Source organism: Molossus molossus, unplaced genomic scaffold (genome assembly GCF_014108415.1).
Source record: "Molossus molossus isolate mMolMol1 unplaced genomic scaffold, mMolMol1.p scaffold_m16_p_21, whole genome shotgun sequence".
NCBI lineage: Eukaryota > Metazoa > Chordata > Mammalia > Chiroptera > Molossidae > Molossus > Molossus molossus.
This window is the reverse complement of record NW_023425357.1, coordinates 9,754,040-9,768,355: the sequence shown is the minus strand read 5'-3', so window position 1 is coordinate 9,768,355 and position 14,316 is coordinate 9,754,040. Positions and strand designations below refer to the sequence as shown.

General features: G+C 49.6%; 1 protein-coding gene across 1 annotated transcript in view; it reads left to right on the top strand.

The window, feature by feature from the left end:
- RELB (RELB proto-oncogene, NF-kB subunit) overlaps nucleotides 1–14,119 on the top strand; it is a 31,517-nt gene extending 17,398 nt beyond the window's left edge. The window contains exons 6-12 of the mRNA XM_036276049.1: nucleotides 1,022–1,113; nucleotides 1,258–1,389; nucleotides 3,157–3,261; nucleotides 9,935–10,150; nucleotides 11,130–11,198; nucleotides 11,309–11,386; nucleotides 13,355–14,119. Coding sequence (XP_036131942.1) covers nucleotides 1,022–1,113; nucleotides 1,258–1,389; nucleotides 3,157–3,261; nucleotides 9,935–10,150; nucleotides 11,130–11,198; nucleotides 11,309–11,386; nucleotides 13,355–13,740 — 1,078 coding nt within the window. The 3' untranslated portion in view covers nucleotides 13,741–14,119. The remainder of the gene's footprint in view (nucleotides 1–1,021; nucleotides 1,114–1,257; nucleotides 1,390–3,156; nucleotides 3,262–9,934; nucleotides 10,151–11,129; nucleotides 11,199–11,308; nucleotides 11,387–13,354) is intronic.
- Nucleotides 14,120–14,316: the final 197 nt, after the last annotated feature.

Genomic DNA, 14,316 nt, shown 5'->3' with positions numbered 1-14,316 from the left:
ATTTAGTAAGGGCAGGGATTTTTGTCTCTTTTGTTCCCTGCTATATCCTCCAGAGCCTCGCATATGCCTGGCACACAGTAGGTGCTCAGAAAACTTTTGTGGAATGCATGAGTGTGGCCAGACCCTCCGAGGTGTAACTCCTGGCGACTTCCCAGCCCCACCAGCAGTAGGAGAGAGGTGCCTGCTTCTCCACACCCTCACCTGCAGCGGGTATTAGCACATGCTTTGCTCTTTGCTGTTTGGATGAGTTTTTTTAAATTGGCATTGCAGTTGCAATTTTCTTTTTTTTAAACATATATATTTTTTATTGGTTTTTAGAGAGAGAGGAAGGGAGAGGGAGAGAGAGATAGAAATATGGATGTGAGAGAACATTGAGAATGGCTGCCTCCTGCATGCCCCCCACTGGGGATCAGGCCCACAACCTGGGCATGTGCCCTGACCGGGAATCGAACCGGCGACCTCTTGGTGCGTGGGTCAACGCTCAACCACTGAGCCACACCGGCCAGGCGACTTTGCAGTTTTCTTTTGGTTTGGTTTTGATCCTCACCGGAGGACATTTTTGCATTTATCTTCAGATAGAACAGGAGGGAGAGAGAAACATCGATGTGAGAGAGACACATTGACTGGTTGCCACCTGCACGACCCCAACCCGGTCCAGGGACAAACCTCAACCGAGGTATGTGCCTTTAGTGGGAACCAAACCCAGGACTCTCTGGTCCGCGGGCTGACGCTCCAACCGCTGAGCCAAACCAGCCAGGGCCATTGCAGTTTTCTTATAAATGAGGTTTGCCAGTGTTGTCATGTGGTAAAAATAAGGGGCATTCCCAGGTTCTCTCAAGAATCCTGACATCCCTAGAGGGTGTGAACCCCAGACGCCCCCCAAGGCTGGGACCTCTGGGCCTGGGGTACTTCAGCCCCTGAGACTGTGAGCACCAAGGCAAGTAGCATATGCTGGAGCCCTCCTGTGTGTGGGCAGAGCTGCACCTGCGCCCTCGTGACAACCTCCCTTCCCCCCATGCAGCTTTAACAACCTGGGCATCCAGTGTGTGAGGAAGAAGGAGATCGAGGCCGCCATAGAGCGGAAGATCCAGCTGGGAATCGACCCCTACAATGGTGAGTCCAAACCCCGAGCCTCTCTGCCTGCTCCCATCCCCTTGCCGTCCATGGACCCCACCATCTTCTCCAGTCCTCCTCTGTCACCCCTTCCCCACCGGGATCTCTACCCCCACCCTCAGCCTTCGCTCATCTCTTCCACAGCTGGGTCCCTGAAGAACCACCAGGAGGTGGACATGAACGTTGTGAGGATCTGCTTCCAGGCCTCTTACAGGGACCAGCAGGGACAGGTGCGCCAGATGGACCCAGTGCTCTCTGAGCCCGTCTATGACAAGAGTGAGTAGAGGGTGCTGTGTCGTAGGATTGTCCTTGGCCGCAGGTACCAAAAAGCCCCATATACGAAGGCACAAACCAACAGGGAGTTCTTTATTTTACTTATTTATATTTAAATATGTTTTCATTGATTTCAGAGAGAGGAAGGGAGAGGTAGAGAGAGATAGAAATACCCATGAGAGAGAAACATAGATTTGATCGACTGCCTCCTGCACACCCCCTATTGGGGATTGAGCCAGCAACCCCAGCAGACATGTGTGACCAGAATCCAACAGCGACCTCCTGGTGCATGGGACAATGCTCAGCCAACTGAGCCACACCGGCTGGGCGGGAGGGAAGTCTTTATTTTTCTATGTCTCGTTATGAAGTCTGTTCCTATGGATTCAGCTGTTCAGCAGTATTGGGGAACTGGCTCAGCAGCTCTGTGATTCTATGCTTTTCCCTCATGGTCATGAGCTGGCTGCCATAGCTCCTGCCATCATGTCTGTATTCAAAGCATGATGGGCAGTATTGCCCTGTAAAGTGAACAAGCTGTATACTTCCCAGTTGCAGGGGTCAGCATAGCCTATGTAACGTATGGATACAGGGTGTTTTAGTGTTGTGGAAGGTATAACCTGTACCACTGTGCTAGGCTATGCTAGGGAAGTAGCAGCTTGAGTGACAATAGTTCTCTCTGTGATGGAGAAAAGACACATTCCCCAGAATCTCCCTGGTAGATTTCTGCTTAAGTTTTATTGGCCAGACTTGGTCCCATGGTTGCAAGGGAGTCTTGGAAAGAAAACAGTTAAGTTTTCATCTTCTATAGAGGGGTACAGGCATGGAAGAGGGGATTGAGAACAGCTGGGGGTTTAGCCAGCCGACAGTGCCGTGAGCATCAAATGGGGAAGGATATGAATTCAGTCAGGGCTTTTATGGGTGCAAGTGATAGAATCCCAACTCAAATTGGCCGAAGGAGAAATAAAAATGTGTTTGTTCAGTTACCTAAAAACAATCTAGAGGTAGCTTCAGGTCTGACCATATCCGGGTCCCTAGAGATGTCATTAGGGGCCTGTGTCTTTCCTCTCTCAGCTATGCTTCCTCCATGTTAGTCATTCTTGGCAGTGCCCTCCCACGTTGGGGCAAGATGACTTTGTGTAGTTCCAGGCTTATATCCTACCAGCTTGGCACCTCCCCTCCCCCAATAGTTTTGCTCAAAGTCTCAGGGCTGTCTCTGATTGGCCTGGTGTTTGTCATGTTCTCCTCTCTAACCAATCAGCTGTGGCCAGGAGGAGGCAATATTCTGATTGGCCAGGTCTAGGGCACATGCCCACTGCCAAGCTGGGGAGAGGGGCTCAGCCCTACCCAATCCTCATGACTGAGATGTGGGATGGTCCCTCCAAGGAAAATTGAGGGGCAGTTAACAGAAGAAGGGCCAGGACTGGTAGACAGTCAAAACGACAGGTGTCCACTACTGATTTCAGGCCATTAACCCTCACCTAACAGCTGTCTCTGACGCCTGACCCCGCCAACTCTCCCTGAATTCTGAGGGTCTCCCTTTTGCCCAGACACTCACTGGACCTCAGCATGAAGGACTTGCGACTGTCCACTAACCCTCTCGTCTGAGCGGCTTCTTTTCCACCCGGACCATGGGTTCCAGGAGGGTCAGGTGCCCTGGCTTCTCAATTTCCCCCCTCTCCACAGCCCAGGGTGGGCACCCACGGGCTACCTGATAAGGATTTGATGACCGAATTCCTGTTTCCTCATATACCTCTTCCTCATGCTCCTTCCCAGAGTCCACAAACACATCCGAGCTGCGGATCTGCCGAATTAACAAGGAGAGCGGGCCGTGCACAGGCGGCGAGGAGCTGTACCTGTTGTGTGACAAGGTGCAGAAAGGTGAGGGGCCTGGGGCAGCGAGCAGGCGGAGGGGTTCTGGCGGCGTGGGGTAGCCAGGGAGCCCAGGAGGGTGAGAGGGTGAAGAGGAGCTGGTTAACCCAGGGGGCGGGGCGGGGGGCAGGATCCAGAGCTCTGGTTTTGAAGTCAGATGCAGCCGATGGGCTCATTCTCTTACTAAGTCACTCACTCGTTAACGTCCAAAGAAGGAGGGCCATCCAAGCTGGCCCACGCGGGGTGCCAGGCAGGCCACGCAGCCACGAGCTCACTGTCTGGGAGCCTCTAATACAAAAATCGTGAAATTGCACCAATAATTGCTTTATGATGATTGTGATAAGTGCTGCGGATGAAGAAAACGGTGGCCAGGAGAAGCATCTCCTCCATGTCACTCACATCTGTTCAAATGTCCCTTCTTCAAATAAGGATTAAAAAAAAAAACACAAACAACCAACAAATTAAAAAACCTCTGGCCAGCACTGTCTGTGCAAGAGGGCAGGAGGGAGCCTTCCCTTTTATTGTATATATCTTTTCTGCATTCTTTGCATTTTCAGTCATGTTACTCTATTATAAATAACATCACCACCAACAAAAATGAAGAGCTAGGATTTAGCCCTGGCCAGTCTTGCTCAGCGGTTAGAGCGTCGGCCCGCAGACCAGAGAGGCCCGGGTTCGGTTCCGGCTAAGGGCACGTACCTCAGTTGCAGTTTGTTCCCAGCCCCAGTTGGGGTCATGTGGGTGGCAACCACTCAATATGTCTCTCTCGCATCGATGTTTCTCTCTCTTCCCCCCCTCTCCCTCCCACTCTATCTGAAGATAAATAAAATAAAAAAGAAATGTCCTTGGGTGAGGATAAAAAAAAAGAGCTAGGATTTACCTTGCTCTTACTATATGCCAAGCTCTGTTGTAAGCACTTTGCACACATCATTCATTAGATCATCTAATTGCCTAATAGCTCTATGAGTTAGAGCTATTATAATAAGACCCATTTTACAGATAAGGAGACTGAGGCACAGAAAGGTTAAGTAACTGGTTCAAAGTCACACAGGTAGGTAGGTAGAGACAGGATTTGAATCCATTGCTATTCATTCTTCTGGGAGGAAAATAATAAAGAGAGTTGAAAAAAATTCAGGAAGGCCCTGGCTGGTTTGGCTCAGCAGTTAGAGCGTCGGCCTGCAGTCCAGAGAGACCTGAGTTTGGTTCCCGCTAAGGGCACGTACCTCAGTTGCAGTTTGTCCCCGGCCCTGGTTGGTCGTATGGGTGGCAGCCACTCGATGTGTCCCTTTCACGTCGATGTTTCTCTCTTTCTCTCTCTCTCTCTCTCTCTCTCTCTCTCTCTCTCTCTCCCTCCCTCCCTCCCTCCCTCCCTCCCTCCTCCCCTCCCTCCCTTCCACTCTATCTGAACAAAAAATGGAAAAATATCCTCGGGTGAGGATAAAAAAAAGACTCAGGAAGACATGAAAGGTAGTATTTAAAGAAAAATAATACTGAGAAAGGGGATAGAGAAGAATGGCTGGAGGGGTAGTAGTGGGGCACGGATTTACAAGGGAGTGGCCATGGAGGACCCCTCTTGGGAAATGACATTGGAACCATGAATGATCTGTGTGGTCATATGAGGAAGAGTGTTCCAGCACAGGGAACAGCAAGTGCAAAGGCCCTGAGGCAGAAACAGGTGTGGTTGTTGGAAGAACAGCAGGCTGATGGGATAAGAGGGCAGTGAGAGGGGAGGAGAGTGGGAAAACCTGCCACAGCCTCAGGGATCCCCCCATCGTTTCTCAGGTTGTAGGATTATAGAGTTAATGTCTGTGTCCCCCACTGGGTCATAAAGGCAGGGCCAGGCACTGTCTTGGTTAGCAACTGTGTGCCCAGAACCACCCTGTTCAGGGCCAAGCACACATGAGGTTATCAGGAAAAAAACATTTTTTTAAACTAATTATTATTATTAATTTCTTGGCTATAAGAAACTTTTTTTTTTTTATTGATTTTAGAGAGAGAGGAAGGGAGAGAGAGAGAGATAGAAACCGATAAGAGAGAACATCGATTGGTCACCTCCTGCATGCTTCCCACTGGGGATTTGGCCCACAACCTGGGCATGTGCCCTGACCAGGAATCAAATTGGTGACCTCTTGGTGCATGGGTCAATACTCAACCACTGAGTCACACCGGTTGAGTACAAGGTTCACTTTAAATAAAAACAAAAAACATTTTAAGCATTTTTAATTTTTAAAATTATTTATTTTTTAAAATATGTTTTTATTGATCTTTAGAGAGAAAGGGAGAGGGAGAGAGAGAGAAACATTGATTGGCTCTATCCTGCATGCCCCCTATTGGAGATTGAGCCTGCTACCTGGTCATGTGCCCTGACTGGGAATCAAACCGCTGATCCTTTGGTGCATGGGATGACGCCCAACCAATTGAGCCACACCAGCCAGGGCAGTTTTAACATTTTAAAAATATGTTTTTATTGATTTTAGAGAGAGGGGAAGGAAGAGGGAGAGGGAAGAGAGAGAGGGAGAGGGAGAGAGAGAGAGAGAGAGAGAAATGAATGCGAGAGAGAAACATTGATGAGTTGCCTCCTTTTAGTGCACAGGATGATGCTCAGCCAACTGAACCACACCAGCCTGAGCTAAGCATTTCAAAGCATCCAGTTCAGTGGCATTTCATGTATGCCACTACCACCATCCAATTCCAGAACCATTTCATACCTTAGTTAGAAACCCCATTCACATTCTCCACCAAAAGAAAAGAAAAGAAACCCCACACCCATTAGGGGTCACATATTCTGTCCTCCTCCAGCCCCTGGCAACCACGAATCTGTTTTCTGTCTCTGGCTTTGCCTATTCTAGACATTTCATACAAATGGAATTCTATAGTATGTTACCTAATGCGTCTGGCTTCCTTCACTCAGCATTATGTTCTCCAGGTTTATTCCTGTTGTAATGTGTGTTCGTGCTTCATTCCTTTTTTATGGCCAAATAAAATTCCATTGTGCGGCTCTACCATGTTTTGTTTATCCATTCATCTGTCAATGGGCATTTGGGTTGTCATCTTCACCCTCTGGCTATTCTGAATAGTGCTGCTGTGAATGTGCATGTACAAGTCTTTGGTTGCACACCTGTCTTTAATTCTTTGGATCTATACCCAGGAGTGGGAGATTCTTATGACATGTTGGATGAATGAGCGGGTGGTTATTGGGTGGCTCCTTTGTGCTAGGCCCTGTGCCAGGCAGTGCTGGGACAGAGCAGTAGCCGAGACAGGCCTGGGCCAGGCCCTCACTGGCTCTCAGTTCAGTGGAAGTTAGGAAAAGAGCTACAAATGCTCAAAGCGGGAGATGCTGAGAGGGAAGAAGACAAAGTGCTGAGACTGAACAACAGGGAGACCAGACATGGTCTAGGCATCTGGGAAGGCCTCCCAGAGGAAGCAGCATTTGAGCTGAGATCTGAGGAGGGCCAAGGAGATTGTTAGGGGCCTGAAAGTTGGGACCAGGGCAGGGAAACCATTCCAGGTATGGGTGAATAAGTAGAGGCAGGTATGAGTCCTGTCCCATTATCTATTCACTGGCTGATCTCAGGCAGGTGCCTCCCCCACCTGAGCCTCCATTTCCTCATTCCTAAATGAGTCACTGGTAGGATGACATGGGATCCCAACTACCCAGGAGTACACTGCAAAGAGTTAGCATTTACTGAGGATTTTTTTTTAATCCTCATCAGAAGATATTTTTCCATTCATCTTTAGTCAGAGTGGGAGGGAGAGAGAGAGGGAGGAAAAGAGAGAGAGAGAGAGAAACATTGATGTGAGAGAGACACATCAACTGGTTGCCTCCAGCACAACCCTGACCAGGGCTGGGGACCAAACCACAACTGAGATATGTGCCCTTGACCAGAATAGAACCCACGACTCTTTGGTCTGCGGGCCGATGCTCTAACCGCTGAGCAAACCGGCCAGGGCTTACTGAGGACTTTTTTGAGTGCCAGGCCTGGAGTTAGTACTTTGCATAATGCTAATAGGAACACTCATACTTTACATGGACAGAGCACCTATTGTTATATACTAAGCCCTGGTCTAAGCCTCTAACATGAAGGGATTTGCTTAATCCTTTTAGAACCGGAACCCTGTGAAGTAGGTACTATGATTTATCGTCTGTTAAGGTGAGGAAACTTGGCCTAGAGATATCAGATAACTTCCTCAAGCCCTAGCAGAGCTGGTAGTGAAGAACTCTAGCCTGCCTGGATTCTATCTTCGCGCCCCGCTTGCTGGCTGTATGACTTTGGACAAGTGACTTCACCTCTCAGTGCCTTTGCTTCCTCCTCTGTGTAAGGGGCTCCTAAAGGTACCATCTTCATAGGGTTTTTGTGACTTAGAGCAATCTGTGCATGCCTGACACATATAAAGCCTCAGTATGTGGTGTTAGTTTGATGAGAGAGGCAATGCGATAAGACAAGAAGAAGAGGAGCAGGCAGAGTAGCATACTGATTCCTGACTATTCCCTACTGGCTGTGTGGCCTTGGGTAAGTCTTCTAACCTCTCCAAGCCTCAGTTTCTCCATCTTTAAAGTGGGTGTGTTGCCTTGGCCAGCTAGCTCAGTTGGTTGGAGCGTCATCCTGATACACCAAGGTGGCAGGTTTGATCCCCGGTCAGGTCATATACAAGAATCAACCAATGATCCCTGGCTGGTGTGGCTCAGTTAGTTGGGCGTCCACCATCTGGTGCACCAAAAGGTTGCTGGTTTGATTTCTGGTCAGGGCTCCCTGATAAGGGGTGTTCAGGAGGCAGCCGATAGATGTTTCTGTCTCTCCCTTCCTCCCTCTGAAATCTCCCTCTCCCCCCTCCCTTCCTCTCTCTTTAAAATCAATAAAAACATAATGAAGTAAGAATCAAGCAATGAATGCACAAATAATTGGGAACAACAAATCAATGTGTGTGTCTCTCTCCCTTCCTCTCTAAAATCAATAAATACAAATAAAAATTAAAATTAAAAAATATTTTAAGCCCAGCCCAGGGGCACGTACCAAAAAACAAAACAAAACAAAACAAAACAAACATTTTAAGCCCAGCTGGTGTGGCTCAGTGGTTGAGCGTCGACCCATGCAACAAGAGGTCTCTGGTTCGATGCCTGGTTGGGGCACATACCCAGGTTGTGGGCCCGATCCCCAGAAGGGGGCATGCAGGAGGCAGCCAATTGATGTTCTCTTTCTTTTTTTTTTATCCTCGCCCGAGGATATTTTTCCATTTTTTGTTCAGATAGAGCAGGAGGGAGAGAGAGGAAGAGAGAGAGAGAGAAACATCGACGTGAAGGGACACATCGAGTGGCTGCCACCTGCACGACCAACCAGGGCCGGGGACAAACTGCAACCGAAGTACGTGCCCTTAGCGGGAACCGAACCTGGGTCTCTCCGGACCGCAGGCCGACGCTCTAACCGCTGAGCCAAACCGGCCAGGGCTGATGTTCTCTTTCATCAGTGTTTCTATTTCTCTCTCCTCCCTTCCTCTCTCTCTAAAAATTAATAAAGGGGAAAAAATATTTAAAAAAGTAAAGTGGGCGTGTAGAAAAGAATTAACATAGCAGATCTGAGACTTATCCTTTGAAAGGCCTGCTTTCCAGGTTGGCCGTTGGCTGGCTTCCGGGAACTTGTATTTTGGGAGGGTCCCCGCATTCCCTGACTGTAAGAGTGGCTCACTGTGCCTACACTGTATGAGCAACGCGGTGTGTGTGGAACACCTGCTTTCCTTCTGGGAGTCTGCAGTTTTGCTTTGTGCCAGACAGAGGGTGATTAGGTGACCAGCCACCAATAAAAACCCTGGGCTCCCAGTCTCTAAGGAGCTTCCTTGATGGACAGCATTTTGTGTGTGTTGTCACGTTTTGTGACTGGGGGAATTGCCATGTCCTGTGTGACTCCACCGGGAGAGGACTCTGGGAGGCTTGAGCCTGGTTCCTCTGGACTTCGCCCCAGGTACCTTTTCCCTTTCCTGAGGGTGCTTGGTGCCTTTTTGTTGTAATAAATCTTAGCCATGAGCATGGACTATATGCTGAATCCTGGGAGTCTCCTTCATGAAACACTGAATCTGATGATGGTCTTGGGGACCTCTGGCACAGTGGGAATATTAATTCTACCTGCCTTTCGGGTTGTTAAAAGGATTAAATGAGATAATACATAAAAATATGTAGCCCCAGCTGACGTTGCTCAGTGGTTAGAGCAATGGCCTGTGCACTGAAGGGTTGTAGGTTTATTTTCTGGTGCCCGGGTTGCAGGTTTTTTTTTTTTTTTGGTACGTGCCCCTAGCGGGAACCAAACCCCGCACTCTCTGGTCCACAGGCCGACACTCCAACCGCTGAGCCAAACCAGCCAGGGCCTGGGTTGCAGGTTTGATCCTTGGCCCCAGCGACCAATCGATGTGTCTCTCTTACATCAATGTTTCTCTCTCTCCTCTCTTCTCTCTCATTTTTCTCTTCCCCCCTCCCTTCCACTCTCTCTAAAAATCAACGGAAAAAAAATATCCTCAGGTAAGGATTAACAACAACAATGAAATTTATAATGATTGACACACAGTAGGTGCTCAACAGGTTAGCTACCACAATGATTAGTTTTATTCTTGGGAATATTAATATTGATTTGGGGGGAGACTGAGCGAGTTGGGGGCCCAGTGTCCTTGCTCAGCTGATGTCCTTACTTTCCCACAGAGGATATATCAGTGGTGTTCAGCAGAGCCTCCTGGGAAGGCCGGGCTGACTTCTCCCAGGCCGACGTGCACCGCCAGATTGCCATTGTGTTCAAGACACCGCCCTACGAGGACCTGGAGATCGTTGAACCTGTGACAGTCAATGTCTTCCTGCAGCGGCTCACGGATGGGGTCTGCAGTGAGCCTCTGCCCTTCACGTACCTGCCTCGTGACCACGGTAACCACAACAACCCAGGGTGACCCACCACCCCAGAGACCTGGTCTTTGGCCTTGCTTGGGGCAACTCAGAGGGGAAAGGGGAAGAGGCTCAGAGCTGCACAGACTGGGGTTCAAATCCTGGCTCTGCAGCTTACTGGACTTCGGTCTCTCAGAGTCTCTCTCTTGTGCAAAATGGAAATGATAACAGTACTCGCCTCATAGCGTTTGGGAGGATTTAATCATTTCTCTCCCCTCATGAGTCTCGGTCCTATGGAGGCCCATTTCCATACAGTGACAACAGAGTGGACAGGACTAGGAAGAAATTGCTCAGGGGACTCAGATTGCCCAGAGGGGGCACCTGCCCCAGACTTAGGGGTCAAGGAGGGCTTTCTGGAGGAGGGGACAGCTGAGCTGAGGATGGGAGGATGGCTACATCGCTCTCCAGGGAAGGAGTGGGAGTTGAGGAAGAGTGTTTTAAGCGCTAGAATAGTAAATGCAAAGGCCCTGAGGCAGGATGGTGCCTGCAGTGTTCCAAGAACAACAAAGACCAGCCCTGGCTGGTTTGGTTCAGCGGTTAGAGCATCAGCCCACGGACCAGAGAGTCCCAGGTTTGGTTCCCGCTAAGGGCAAGAACCTCGGTTGCAGTTTGTCCGCGGCCCTGGTTGGGGTTGTATGGGTGGCAACCAGTCGATGTGTCTCTCTCACATCGATGTTTCTCTCTCTTCCTCCCTCTCTCTCTCCCTCTCTCCCTCTCTCCCTCCCGCTCTACCTGAAGATGAATGCAAAAATGTCCTCAGGTGAGGATTAAAAAAAACAACAACAACAAAACCCAGTGTGGCTAGAAGTGGATTTGAGATTTATTTTGATTAAGGTGTGGACATCTATTTGTATTGGTTGGCCAAGAACAGCTCAACAATTTCCTAAATGGTCTCTAAAATTAATTCTTAATTGATTTTATTGATGGATTACTCTGTATGTCCCTGATATCTCCTGAACAGACAGCTATGGCGTGGACAAGAAGCGGAAACGGGGGATGCCTGATGTCCTTGGGGAGCTAAACAGCTCTGGTACGTCCCCTCTGCCCCTTCCCATGCCCATCTCCGGGTCCCTGGGAGGAGATGACTGGGGGCTGTCGGGATCCAGGGGTTCTCATCTCCTCATCTCTGCTTTCCCTCAGACCCTCACGGCATCGAGAGCAAGCGGCGGAGGAAAAAGCCAGTCTTCTTGGACCACTTCCTGCCCAGTCACGGCTCAGGTGGGTCCCGGCTCTGTGCCAGCTCCTGCCCTCTGGGGTGGGCTGAGGGTGAGTTGCAGCCCTCCTTTTCTGGCTCCTTCTGGTCCCCCCAAAGCTCCCTCAAGGCCAGTGATACACCACTTAGCCAAGCAACATAAAGTAGGAAGAATACGGACATTGTCCGGAGGCTCTGATCTCCGCTGGACCATCTACTTGCTGTGTGACCTTCGCCAAATTGCTCCACCTCTCAGAGCCTCAGAGGCGCGCCTGAAAAATCTCACCACATACCTACCTCGTTGGCCTTTCAAATTTTAATGTATTCATTTTACAGACACTGTATGACAAGCACATAAGTGCTTTGTGTGTCTTTTCTCATTTGATCTGCACAATCGCCCTGCAAGGTGGGTGCTATCATTCCCCACAACCCCCATTTTACTGGTGAAAAAACTGAAGCTCAGAGAAGCAAAGTCTCTTGTTTAGGTCACACAGTTAGTCTGTGGTGGAGCAGGGAGTTGCATCTGGGCACCTGTGTGGATTAGTGATGATGGGTGAAACAGGTAGCAGAGAACAGGTGGATGAATGGGCGTGGTTGGCAGAGCCTGTCTAGCCCAACCACCTTCTGGCCTCTTCTTCCCTTGCCTTCATCTCAACTCACATGCCAGCCTCCAGTTCCCATGAACTCTAAGCCCTATCTGGTTGCTATCAGAGATCTCCCATCTGCTGACCACTAGCTCTACAAACAGTGTCCCCAACACACCACTGCCCCAGGGCGTCCAGCTTCCTGCCAGCTGCCAATCACTCAGTCAGCCCAGCCTGGACACTCCAGCTAGTCCCACCCTGGAGATTGCAAGTACTACCTGTTGTCCCCCCACCCCCTGCATCTGGTAACTAATGCCCAGGAGCTCCACCCCTAGCAACCACCAATCCTAGACCATTTCATCAATCTTAACTCTCCAATCCCCAAAGCCCCTCCTTATCAGCCATCTGCCATTCATCTACTTCATCATCCCAATTTCCCAATGTCTAAAGTCCCCCTTTCTCATTCTTGGGGCAAAGCCACCCTGGCACTATCGTGTAATGGTTAGATGCATGGCTTTTGGAATTGGACTGGGTTTGAATTCTGAGGCCACAATTTAGCCACTGTGTGATCTGTTTGGGCCTCAGTTTATTCATCTGTCAGCTGGAAACCCTACCTCTCAGGGTCTTTTCTCGAATTTATTGAGGTCATGTCAGTTATTTAGCATAGTGGCTGTTCCCATATATTAGGAACCTGTCAGAAATCAGGGATGCCTCCTGCATTTATTATGATCATGTTTAACTGTATTCACGGCAAAACCCAAAATAACAGGGGCTTCAATAGGACAGAACTTTATTTGTTCTCTCACAGTCCAGAGGTAGGTGGCCCAGAGATGGTTTGGTGGCTACATGATGGCCAGAGTCCCAAACTTCGGCCTTTTCTAATTTGCAGTTTCCATCTCACGGTCCAAATGTCTGCTGTAGCTCCAACCATCATGCCCTCAGTCCAGCCAACAGAACTCAGTTACATGCCCATATCGAGCTGCAAGGGAGGCTGGGAAATAGAGTCCCAGCAGTCCTGTGTTTCTTTCTGAGACAAGCATAATCAGCCTTTGCTGGTGAATTTTGTCTTGTCTCAAAAGCAGAGGCTCTCCTATAATGACACTTGTCATTTTACCTTCCAATTTGGGGACTGGTTACTTCTCACTTGGGCCCCCTGTGGTGTGGATATTTCACTTGTTGGGTTGTCTTTATATTTGGGGGGAGGGCTTTTGAGCCTCTTCTCTTCCCTCATTCTTGGGGAAAGCTCCCCAGCACTGCAGGAGTATTGTTTCAACCCTGGTTCTCTTTGGGATTAAAGGAGGCCACACTGATAACACATTTAGCATGGGACTGGCCATTGGAGTTAGAACTGGGCCAGAAGTTGACTCTAAAGCTCACCATGTTTCCTTCTGTCTCTTCTCATCCCTGCAGGCCCATTCCTCCCACCATCGGCCCTGTTGCCAGACACAGAATTCTTCCCCAGCACCGTGTCCCTCCCTGGCCTGGAGCCCCCTGGCGGGCCGGACCTCCTGGATGATGGCTTTCCCTATGACACCACGACCCCCACGCTCTTCACCATGCTGGACATGTTGCCCCCAGCACCACCACTTGCCAGTGCTGTCACGGGCAATGGTGTTGCAGGGCCCACGGTCGGGGAGCCACCTGGCCCTGAGCCAATGACAATGGACTCATACCAGGCTCCAGTCCCCGGGGACGGGGGGACTGCCAGCCTCGTGGGCAGCAACATGTTCCCCAACCAGTACCGTGAGGCAAGCTTTGGGGGTGGCCTCCTGTCCCCAGGGCCTGAGGCCACGTAGCTCCCTCAGTGCCAGAAGAGAGGCACTGGGTGGGGAGGGAGGCGGAAGGAGCCATGTGAACCCAGCCAGGATGGGCAGTACCCCCATCCCCTTGGGCCACCCTTGGTTAGGTCTCCCCACCTCCTCATCCTTCTGAATCGGACATCTTCTGTGCTGGCAAGGTCTGCAGAGCCAGTTTCCCCTGAGCCCATTTTACAAATGAGAAAACTGAGTCCAGAGAGGAAAAGGGTTTTCTCTCCTATGCACTCAGTCCCCACAACTGGGGACACCTTCTCCTGGACGAGTCTGAAAAGTGTATATATGGGAGGAGGGTGCAGATCCCCAGCCCTCCTTCCCCATGAAGATAGGGGGTAGGATGTTCCCAATAAAGTTTTGAGTTTTGAGCCTTAGGGGTCTCGTCTCTTTTTATTTTTTAGAAGTTTTGATTCATTTATGTTTCCTCCTTATTATTAGTTCCTCCTCAATCTATTCTTATAATCTTTATCTGCCCATTAAGATTCTAAAAATTTTATGTATTTACTTTTTAAAAAAAGCCTCACCTGAGTATATTTTCCCATTTATCTTCAGATAGAGTTG